Source organism: Bicyclus anynana, chromosome 17 (assembly GCF_947172395.1).
Source record: "Bicyclus anynana chromosome 17, ilBicAnyn1.1, whole genome shotgun sequence".
NCBI classification, from domain to species: domain Eukaryota; kingdom Metazoa; phylum Arthropoda; class Insecta; order Lepidoptera; family Nymphalidae; genus Bicyclus; species Bicyclus anynana.
Window position 1 is genome coordinate 14674805 of NC_069099.1, and position 12196 is coordinate 14687000.

General features: G+C 36.6%; 1 protein-coding gene across 2 annotated transcripts; it reads right to left on the reverse strand.

Annotated features, from left to right (window-relative positions):
• Positions 1 to 3849: 3849 nt before the first annotated feature.
• On the reverse strand, positions 3850 to 10160 carry LOC128198902 (uncharacterized). Of its 2 annotated transcripts, none has more exons than XM_052886500.1 (2): positions 9187 to 10160; positions 3850 to 4761 (listed from the first exon to the last, which is right to left on the reverse strand). In XM_052886500.1, exons 1-2 carry the CDS (start codon positions 9329 to 9331, stop codon positions 4169 to 4171), a joined length of 738 nt encoding a protein of 245 aa, XP_052742460.1. In that variant the 5' UTR covers positions 9332 to 10160; the 3' UTR covers positions 3850 to 4168. The 2 variants fall into 2 exon arrangements, 1 of the variants encoding a protein (XP_052742460.1); XR_008251609.1 differs by lacking the exon at positions 3850 to 4761 and adding an exon at positions 4775 to 4986.
• Positions 10161 to 12196: the final 2036 nt, after the last annotated feature.

The window sequence follows — 12196 nt, forward strand, 5'->3', positions numbered from 1 at the left end:
GCAAGCACTTTCTACAATAAATCACTATTATACAAAAAGAACATCAATCTGACATCATTATAATATAACATCAAGTATTACAATATAACATCACAATTAAAATGTTCCAAGACTAAATAATAATTAGGAACCAGACTCAAAGTTTCGTAGTCGTAAACATTGTGCTTTGCCCGCTGTTAATATTGTGCTGGGCTGCTTGTAAAATAACCAAAAATGAAACAAGACTGAATGCTTCTCATTTTGTCGAATACCGCCCGTTTCATTTCCTCCAGGTCGGCAAATAGAGGGTCCTACGCGATTGGTGCGCGGATGCCAATACACTGGATGTGGCATTAAAATAATCAAATAAATCATCCAGATCTTTTGACGATATTTGGTAAAGTTGTGCTTTTCGACAAAGATGTCCTTTGCTCAATTTAGGATTTTATATTTTCGTAATTAGCTAGAGTTTAGTCTGGCATTAGGCATCGGTAGTTCCCTTCCTACCGTTAAAAACGTACCGCCAATCGACATAAGGTTCCGGTATGAACCATCAAAATATGGGTAGAAGAAATTTGTACTTGGCTTAATGTCCTATCTGAGGCACGTTTAGTGACATTACTTACTTTATAGATGGCATATTTGTAATTTTGTCTGATAGCACATGCAAATTTATTGGTTTTACTGCGTTGTTACGTCATAATTGTGCCGTATTCAGTAAAGGACGTTTTTCAGCGATGAAAGATGTCCCTGTATCTTCGAAAGCAATTATTACATTATTAGATACACTGTTATTTCTACAAAATTGATCGACTATTAGCATACCTATTTTTAATACGTATACGTTTGGGAGACTTGTAAGTATAATCACAGTAGATATAACAAGCAGTATAATAACTCGGCCGTATTTTTGAAATAAATACCTACAGCCGCAAAAAATACAAAATCATCATAGATGACGCGGAAACAAGACCGAATGTGAACACAGTAGAAGTGTACACAGATGGATCAAAAACAAATTTAGGAACAGGCACTGGAGTCTACTGCCCAGAGTTCAACATAAACATCACACAAGCATTGGGTAAGAACAACTCCGTTTTCCAGGCGGAGTGCGTTGGAATCACAATTGCGGCCATAGCAATGAACGCAAGAAAGGTAACAAACTTTAACATTAACATTTGCAGTGACAGTCAGGCAGTACTAAAAGCTCTAAAAAAGCACACGACCTCTTCAAAACTCATCTCAGACTGTCATTTAGCACTAACCAATTTAACAAAAACAAACAACGTTACACTAAAATGGGTGAAGGGTCACAACGGCAACACAGGTAATGACAGGGCAGACGAACTGGCACGCAAAGGCACAACACTGAAGGTCGCTGGACCACTTCCAATGGTACCAATACCCTACAGCGAGTACAAAACATGGCTCCGCAAGGAGACACGAATGTCACACGATCAGTCATGGGCAGACACTAATGAATGCAAACACACAAAACAGGTTCTTCCAAGACTCGACTCACGTTTGACCACAAAACTACTTAAACTAAACCGTAGCAAACTTAAAACTGTTACCGAACTAATGACAGGACACTGTTCACTAAACAAACACCTTTCGGTTCTAGGTATAACCGACAGCCCTCTTTGCAGAGCATGCATGGAGGAAGAGGAAACCCCGATACATGTTATGCTTAGATGCAGAGGTGTATCTGAACAACGCGCAGCACACATTGGATCCCCAGCAACACTCCATGAGGCGTACGGCGACCTGGGCGACCTGGGCGGCCTGCTAAGCTTCTGGAGCGAGCTCGATTGGCTGGAGTAAATCCGGCGGGGACCAGCACCGAAGGGACCTACGTACAACGGCCAAACCTTAGTGGCCAAGTGCGGATAAGGCCCAGGAAGAAAAGAAGAAAGAAGAAGAACCTACAGCCGCGCGCTCCGTAAACATGTGATAGGGCTGCCCGCCTTCAGCATTTTAATTACATTTGCCAACTTTGTGTTTCCATTTAGTTATGTGATTTTAAATATACTTTTTTTTAAATAAACAAATAAAATACTTTGTAAATTGTAGTAAAATAGGAAGTGATCAATAAAATGCGTGTTGTTTTTTGATTGGTAGATTTAAATAAGGATGATACTAATCAATGATTTTGAAGGACCTTCATATATTTTGGTGATGCCATCTAGGTATTACCACCACACTAGGTGACCAAATAATAAAAAAATCGGTCAAGTGCGTGTCGGGCCACGCACAGTGTAGGGTTCCGTAGATTATGTTAGCACTTTAATCCCTTATGTAATGCACAAAAATACCCCCACACTATAGAATAGATGATAAAAAATTGATCCTGACTTGGCATGTACGGAAAGAACTACAAAAAACAAATTGAGATCGCTAGTAGTTTAATAAAAAAATCTGGATAGGTATATTAATATCAGCTGGCTCTTTACTCTTTTTATTCAAATACATTAAAGTATGAGCAACACAATAATGTTGTTAAATTCAAACAACTTCTTTACTTAACTTCTTTATTACATTAAAATACAGGTATACAAAACATACATGTCATAAGATTTAAATCTATGTATTACATAATAATCAAAGAAAACAACCTAAATGAAGAAGTTAATAAATAATTATTTAATATTTATTACCGTTTACGTCATTTACCTATTTACACAATTTTATCATTTAAGCATTTATTTCTATATATATTTTTTAAATTATGCCTTTAGAATACAAAATATTAATCAAACTTTATAAAAATAATAACTTTTTTCCTAGTCGTCATAATTAAAAAATCCAATACACTGCGTTCGTCACCGCGGCACAGTCGCAACGGTCTTCACCCCACGATCACCCCACGTACGAGGTGCGTAGGTATAGCTCGCGTTTCGACCTTTAGTATGAAGTCCAACTACTGGTTATACTTTAACTGGTATAATTTAAAGTTTTCTACTTAAATTATCACCGTTATCTCATAAAATAAGGCTTAACATTTTGATGCTTCCAAACTTAGCTTACTTTAAATAAATTAATTTTGACTACGACTTTTGACTTATACAATTATTATAGCCTACATATAATATATAAATTAGCCACATCTAGTAATTATTTTCTACATTTCCGTTAAAGTCAGTAGATATAAAGTATACGTAGCTTTACTACTTCAGGATTTGTGTTATGTTCTGTAAGATTTATAACCGTTTACCTTTAAACAGCCCCTCCGCTTTTATGTTCCTGATCTCATAAAATCAGGACAAACGGATAATAACATTTTTATATAGCTACTAAGGTTTTCTAATTCGATTTTTATACGAGATATATGAAAAGGACTCACAAATTCTGTAGGTTCCTATCAATAGGGTAGCCTGGAAGTGATCGTTCTAATAAGTAATAAGGTTGCGTTTTGCGTTTTATATAGTTTTGTCTTTTTTTTAATATAAGTAATTTTTTAGATCCAATAATGTACTTAAAATAAAATAAATAAAATTAAAATGAAACATTGTCTGTCTATTATTTAAGCTTTCCGTTCATAGTTCGTGAGGTCCTGCGCTCCAAATTCTGTACAGGCCGATTCCCTCTGGGTTACCTTTCAAAATTCAAAATTCGTTTATTTCAAGTAGGCTCAGTTTACAAGCACTTTTGACACGTCAGTTGACTATTTGTAAAGATTCTACCACCGGTTCGGAAGGCAGGTTCAGAGAAGAAACCGGCAAGAAACTCAACAGTTGCTCCCAAAAAAAAAATTAAAAATTTAAGAATCTACAATACATATTCGTTATTGTAATTAATAAACATGTATGGATGTACGAGAAATCGGTTCCTTTTCTTTGTCAAAGTTTGTCAAAGCCACTGGTAGATTGTTGAATACTGACTATAATATTTTATAGGTGCAGGTTTCTATCTTCGGTTTTCTTGCTTCTTCTTGATTCTATTTTTGAATATATGAATGATGTTGCAGAATTTGATATGTAGGTTTATGAGTCCGTCGTTGATGAGGTCTGTTCCTAATGTGAGTGTGACGTTTTTATGAATTGACGTCTGTCACTTTGTTTTCTTGTCTATTTATTTTGACATGTTATGAAATGACGTTTTACGTCATTGTACTTTTACTCAGAGGATAAAATGATAATAATGAGGTTATTGTGGTCGAGTATTTATCCTCTGAAATTTATTTGTTGTTTCACAACATGCTCCCCCCCGGGCTGATGTCGTCCAAGGGAAGTGGGCATATGTTGTTGAAGGCTCGCGTGATAATGCCTTTCTTCGTGTTCAGTTGAGCCACCCTGCCGATGGAGTCGCCGCCGTAAATGATGTTTGTGACTCGACCCATAAGCCAAAGAAGAGGTGGCTGTGTGCGATCCTTTACTAAGACGAGGGCTCCGATCTTTAGTTTGTCCATTGATTGCCTCCATTTGCCTTTAGTTTGAAGCAACGAAACGTATTCCAACGAATATCTCTGCCAAAAGTGTTGACGAAGTTTCTCCACTCGTTGATATCGCTGGAGACGATTGACTTCTTTGTCTAAGAGGTTTGCCCGTGCTGTTGCTAACAGTGGTCGTCCGATGAGGAAGTGAGATGGAGATAAATAGGAAAGGTCGGAAGGGTCTGTGGATAAAGGTGTGAGGGGACGCGAATTTAAAACTGCCTCTATCTGCGCCAAGCAGGTCGCCATTTCTTCATAATCAAAGTGAGTCAAAGAAAGCACTCTGCGCAAATGGTGTTTAACTGACTTAACAGCGGCTTCCCAGATACCGCCAAAATGAGGACTATACGCTGGAATATATTTAAAGTTAATACCTTGTTGAACTAGTTGTGCTTGCACGTAGTCTACGCTGCTTTTGAGGAACTGCGCGAGCTCATTTGAGGCACCTATGAACGTGGACGCGTTGTCAGAGTAAATGGTTTCCGGCTTTCCACGCCTCGATGTAAATCGATTCAGACAAGCTAGATAGGCCTCTTTTGTAAGATCGGTTACCAGCTCGAGGTGTACTGCCTTTACTGCGAAGCAAATAAATACGCAGATATATGATTTTGTGAGCCTGCTTCCTTTGCCCTTTCTGTTTAGTATCAGCACTGGCCCGGCATAGTCGACACCTGTGGTTAGAAAGGGCGATACTAAATGTGTACGCTCATTGGGTAAGTCACCCATGATTGGTTGGACTGAAGTGGCGTTGAAGCGAAAGCAACGAACACAAGCGTGTACAGTTTTTCTTGCTAGATTCCTACCGTCAATAGTCCAGTAATTTTGTCTAATATTACTTAAAAGAAGCTGAGGTCCTGCATGCATAAGAACTTTGTGATGTAATAGAAATAAAGTTTTTGTGATGTGATGTTTAGCGCAAAGCACAATTGGATGTTTGACGTCATATGAATAATATGAGTTCCTTAAGCGCCCACCTACTCTAATGAGATCGTCAGAATCTAAGAAAGGTGACAATGAATTTAGTTTACTACGTTTCGGCAATTGTTTATTGTTTTTTAATAAATTGTACTCTTCAAGGAACATTTCCCTTTGAGCATGATGTAATACGATTTTGCGAGATGAATTGATTTCATTGAGTGTAAGATGATTGTGTTGAGTTTTAGTTCTACAATTATGTATGAATCTTTTTACATAAGCTAAGATTCTAATTATTTTATTGAAACTGCTATGTTTATGTATAATATGAAGAATCCTATTATTAGTATGGTCTTCTGCCTTTTTTGGTATGAATGTATGCAGTGATGTGTCAGAAGTAGAAATGTCCAGGGCTTTATGTATTTCCGGAATTCTAATGATAGCCTCATGTAAATACTCTGGCCCCGTCCACCATAGAGCGGCTGTGCTGATGGAATCAGCCTTCACCCCACGAGAGACAAGATCTGCTGGATTAGACTTTGAAGGTACATAATTCCACTTGTGACCGTTAGTAGTCTCTTGAATTTCACCAACCCTGTTTCTGACAAACTGAACTGTTTGTGAAGAGGAACTAGATAACCATCCTAATACTATTGTCGAATCTGACCAAAACCAGTGCTGATGAATATTAATTGTAAGAGCATTGACTACCTTTTTCCAGAGTCTGGTAGCAAGTAAAGCGGCAGATAATTCTAAACGTGGTATTGTACATTTAGGTTTAATTGGAGCAACCTTATTTTTTGAAGTTAAGAGCCTAACATTCACTAATCCTTCATGATCTATGGTTCTAACATAGATGCATCCACCATAGGCTCGTTCTGATGCATCTGAAAATGTGTGTAACTCAACAAGAGTTGGGCTACTACATGACACAAATCTTGGAATTTTAATTGAATTTAAGAAATGTAAGGAATTTGCAATATCTAAAAAGTCTTTCTTAATGACATCAGGAGCTTCACTATCCCAATCACACTTGCTAATCCATAATGCTTGTATAATAAGTTTGGCCATTACTACACAAGGACCTACAAGTCCTAGGGGATCAAAAATTTGGCTGATAATAGAAATAATATTGCGTTTTGTTAATTTTTTGATTGTATTGATTTCAATTAGGAAGTTTAAGTTGTCTGATGTTGAATCCCAATATAGACCTAATGTTTTTGAAGGTGAGTTGTCACTCATATTCAAATCAAGGCATTTCTCTGAATCACTCTCTATGTCAGTGATTGCATGTAAGACATCAAGACTATTAGATTGCCATTTCCGCAAATTCATTTTTGCAGAGGATAAAGTGTCTTTTACACCCTTGCATACAGTAATGAGAGATTCTATGGAGTCACTTCCAGTCAAAAAATCATCAACATAAAAATCATGTTTGATTGCATGCTGAACTTTCACATTTTTACACTCATCCGCAAGAGAAACTAAACATTTTGTAGCTAAATAAGGGGCTGATGCCGTGCCATATGTTACTGTATTGAGTGTGTAGGTTTGTAACGGTTCATGTGAATGAAATCTATAGATTATTTGCTGAAGTGACCTTTGATTTGGTTCTATGTATATAGTACGGTACATTTTTTCAATATCTGCAGATACAACTAGTTTATGTGACCTGAATCTAATTAAAATTGAAAAAATGTCATCTTGTATAGTGGGCCCAACCATTTGAATTGAATTGAATGATTTTTTGTTAGAAGTGGCCGCTGAAGCATCAAATACTACTCTGAGCTTTGTAGTAGTAGAATCTCGAAGTACCCCATGATGAGGAAAGTATATGTTTGGTGTGTTAGAAGTATGTTTTATGTTTTTTGTAAGAGTCATGTGACCTAAATCAATGTATTCTTTGATGAATTGCATGTATAAGTTTTTTAGATTCAAGTCCCTGTCTAATCGTCTCTCCAAAGAAAGAAAACGAACCTTAGCAAGATTATAAGAATCTCCAAGCACTTCTGGTGTTTCTTTTAAGGGTATTGTAACTATGAATCTACCATCTTTGTCACGTCGAGTGGTGTCTTTGAAAATTTTTTCACAAGCCCTTTCTTCTAGAGACATACTATGTTGAGATGACACTGAATCTAATTGCCAAAAGCGAGTAAGAGAGGCTTCATCATTTTGTCCAACAAAGTGACAAAAATTGTTTGATACCTCTTTATGATGTACATTGTTATTGCTAAGACAGCCTGATAATAGCCATCCTAATTTTGAATCACGGAGCTTTGGCTGGTGTTTGCCTAAGTCTATGACGCTTAGACCAAGAACATTCCAGAAGACCTCGGCTCCAACTAAAATATCAATTTCTGATGGTACATTGAAAGACGGATCAGCTAATTGAATATTTTTAGGAATAGGGATGTGCGACACATCAATGTAAGAAGAAGGTAAATATTTTGTTATTTCTGCAACCATGTAACAACTAATAGTTTCTTTGTATCCACCATAATAAGATTCAATCACTAACTCACAAGACTCTGATATTAATGAAGACTGACTATTGATACCGTTGACTATGGAGCTAACAGGCTTTACTAATAGATTAAGTTTTTTGCTAAGACTATGTGTCACAAAGTTTGCTGTGCTCCCATTATCAAGTAGAAGCCGTGCTGTATGTAGTTTATTATTGACATCTCGGACTCGCACCACAGCTGTACATAATAATGTAAATGTTTGAATATGTGATGTTGGGGTTACACCTGTGGACAACGCTATTGTGGTTCCAGTAGGTTCTTTAGTACTGTCATGTAATAATGTATTGTGTTTCATTCGACAGTATTTGCAGTGGGTAAGCTTACAGAACTGAAACCCATGGCCGGGCTTCAAACAATTTCGGCACAAATTAAGTTCAGATACCTTTCTTATTCGAGAAGCTACATCTAGTTTTTTGAAATTTTCACAACTAAAAATGAAATGAGGTTGAGAACACATAGGACACTTGTAAGCTTTTTGGTTGTTATCTGTGTAAGAAACTTGTGCCTTATTTTTGTTTGTGTCAGAAAATGTTGAAATGATACCTTTATGCTTGTATTTGTCTTGTAATGTTTCAAGTAAATCAGCCCTACTAGTAATGAATTTTATAAATTGTTGTAAGACTGGGCTGCCCCCAAGTCCATTGCGATATTCTTCCCACTCTCTATTAGTAATAGAATCTAACTTCTTAGTCATAATGAATATAATCAAAGTATCCCAGTGATCAGTAGGTTGCCCTAATGTTGCAAGGGCTCGTAGGTTTTTGTTTGTAATATCAACCATGTTCCGTAGCATATGGCTTGATTCCTTTTGTATAGGTTCAATATTAAATAGATTTTGTATGTGATTGTTCACTAAGAGTCGTTCATTGTCATACCTTTCAGTGAGCAACTGCCATCCCAGCTGGTAGTTGCCCGCTGAAAAGTCTAACGCTTGGATTGTTAAGGCAGCTGTACCTTTTAGAGCCGCACGTAGGTAATGAAATTTATTTATATCACTGATTGATTTATTGTTATGTATTAAGGATAAATACGTGTCCCGGAACTCGAGCCAGTGCTGATAATCCCCATCAAAGTGAGGCAGGTCTATTTTGGGCAGCCTCACAAAATCATGCTCGCATCTGTCGCTCTTTTGAACACTCAGATCGCTACCATAAGAAGAGCGGCGACGCTGAGTGCTCAGGTGTGAATTAAGCATCACTTGAGCTTCGGATACAAGCCTGAAGTATATTCCATCGAAGGCTTCACGATCTTGGTAGGCCGTCTCTGGAGGGTCTGTTAGTGCTTCGATTTCTGACTGCAGGCTTTCGAAATCACCATATAACTGTTCGATCTTACGAAAACGACACTCTAACTCCTTTATTTGTATATCACTTAGGTGTTCACCACTATTTAATAATGATAAAAATGTTGAAAATTGTGTAAGTCTTGACTTAATCGAACCACGCTTTTTGACTAAATCTTTGATTTTTGCATCACACATTTTTATTTATATGGATTTATAACGTTAAATATGCACTAATAGTAGTCAATTCACTGATTTTAAATGTATAAATCTTAGTAAATAAAGACGTGACACCGGTGGCGATGACCTTGACCGTGACCGCGGGCGACTAAGGGCAAAAACACACTGTTGTCCCTTAAGGTCAATTTACGACCTAAGAAACTTAATTATTATTGAAAATAAGTTTACTACGTGTATTGAAGTACGACTATGAATAAATGAACGAAGTGATGAATATTCAAAAATATGACCGTTTTTTTTTAAATTTTGTTCGAGTATTTTGTATTACGCCGAAATAAGCGACCTATCTATCGCAAATAAGGCAATCTTAAATAGAAGATTAGGAGGATAGTAGGACAGGATAAGATAAAATCGGAACGGACTCACTGTTCTGAAGAAAGGCCGGCATAGAAGACCGTTGGTTTTCCAATTTTCGAATCTTGAATTTGCTTGAAAATCGAAGATTTTTCTTTACTCGAAGGACCACTTGTTGAATACTGACTATAATATTTTATAGGTGCAGGTTTCTATCTTCGGTTTTCTTGCTTCTTCTTGATTCTATTTTTGAATATATGAATGATGTTGCAGAATTTGATATGTAGGTTTATGAGTCCGTCGTTGATGAGGTCTGTTCCTAATGTGAGTGTGACGTTTTTATGAATTGACGTCTGTCACTTTGTTTTCTTGTCTATTTATTTTGACATGTTATGAAATGACGTTTTACGTCATTGTACTTTTACTCAGAGGATAAAATGATAATAATGAGGTTATTGTGGTCGAGTATTTATCCTCTGAAATTTATTTGTTGTTTCACAACAGTAGATAGAGGCCTGAACTTGGGATGAGCGATACACCCTCGTGGCTAGGAGATCAGATTTAAGCATCTGTCCCTGTAATTAACAACTAAGAGTAAAGGAGAAAAAACAAAAAAAAATTAAAGTTTTGTTTTGTCTGTACTTTCACTTTTCTCTGAAACTACTACAGTAGAACCTGTTTAACATGATCACGCTTAAAACGATTTCTCGCATAATACGTCATTTTACGCCAGTCCCTATAACTTGAGACATGTTTTCATACATTTCCTAACGCTTAATACGATTCGTCATCCCGTTTAAAACGCCTACAGGTAACACACACAGCAAAACTAAAATTGAAAATTTCGTAATTACTAATGCATCAAAATCTTTTTGTCATACCAGTATATGTGATTACTTTAAGTAGCATAATTAGGTAGTCTTTACACCAAATACACTATTTTTTATAACTGTGTATGTGTAAATTTGTCGTTATATTTTTCACTATCCCCCACCCATATCCCGTCTAAGACGCGTTTTAGTTGGGTCCCTGTGAAATCGTATTAAACGAGTTCTGACTGACGTCTGACGAGACTGTTGTTGTAGTTTTACACTGTCATCGCATGTTTAAATAAGTTAAAATTAAACCCGTTTCATCACCACCTAAGCAAAGCACTAAATCCACGAAGCTTTTAAATCCCTTGGGGTCATGAATCTAATTTGAAAACCTTGAGTGCGTTGTAGTGGAAGCTTCTTTAAGTTGCCAACAAGTCAGCTTTTGTTTAGAGGTCACGTTCTAATGGGAGTTTCCAAAATGTTTGCTTTAAACTTACTCCATTAACTTTAAATTACTTCGGCTAAGTATTTAATATTTTGCGACCTGGCTTATACCTGAATTTACATCGAATTATTAGTTGTTTAATCCTCGCGGTTGCTTTGTTTTTCCAGATTAAGTGCGAATTGTGAGGTGGGTCCGAGCGATCTAATATTCAAATTTTTTCTTTGTTCTTAGTAGTCAGTAACTTTTCTTTATTGAGAAGTTTAGCGAGCCGTGATAGCCCAGTCGATATGACCTCTGCCTCCGATTCCGGAGGGTGTGGGTTCGAATACGGTCCGGGGCTTGCACCTCCAATTTTTCAGTTGTGTGCATTTTAAGAAATCAAATATCACGTGTCTCAAACGGAGAAGGAAAAACTTCGTGAGGAAACCTACATACCGGAGAATTTTCTTGATTCCCTGCGTGTGTGAAGTGTGCCAATCTGCTTTGGGTCAGCGTGTTGGACTATTGGTCTAACCCCTCTCATTCTGAGAGGAGATTCGAGCTCAGCAGTGAGAATATGGGTTGATAATGATGAATGATGATTGAGAAGTTGGTTTAGTTACCTAGGAGAACTTATTGTCAGTCCCGGTCAACACAGAACACTACAGAACAGAACATTAAACGTATCTACAACTTCCAAAAATTTAAATTTAAATATTTTATAATTTATCTTGTTAAATTATAAAATTATTTTAATTTTAAATTAAATTTATTTCTAATGAAACTAGACACATTTAAAACCGATTAACATTTCATTTGTAATTTTAAAAATTATTCTCATCACATAATTGTAATGAGTCATCAGAGTAGGTAGTGCATTTTCGCATATATGAGTACATGGTATTATCAAAACCTGAAAGTAAGTAAGAAGAAAAGAAGTAAGAAGTATTAAAAAGCCAAATATCACCCTTAGCCCTAAACACCTAATCTCAATTCCTGCAGAGGTTTTACCCTTCAATCATCAAATCACGACGAAAGTCCACTGCAGGACATAGACTTTTGCAGGGATTTTCAATCACCACGGACCTGAGTAGCTTGTATTAAACTACTCTATTTACGTAAAAAAATTCCTTTTTGTACAATACTAGCTGACACCTGTTCCCGTAGATAATATATAGCCTTCCTTGGTAAATGGGCTATCTAACACTGAAATATTTTTTTAAATCGAAACAGTAGTTCCAGAGATTAGCGCGTTCAAACAAACAAACTCTTCGGCTTTATATTAGTACA

Coding starts and splice junctions, on each gene's coding strand:
- LOC128198902 (XM_052886500.1), bottom strand. CDS start 9,331: ATGTGTGATGCAAAAATCAAAGATTTAGTCAAAAAGCGTGGTTCGATT. Junction 4,762..9,186: donor GGAGTTAGAGTGTCGTTTTC/GTAAGATCGAAC, acceptor AATATATTCCAG/CGTATAGTCCTCATTTTGGC.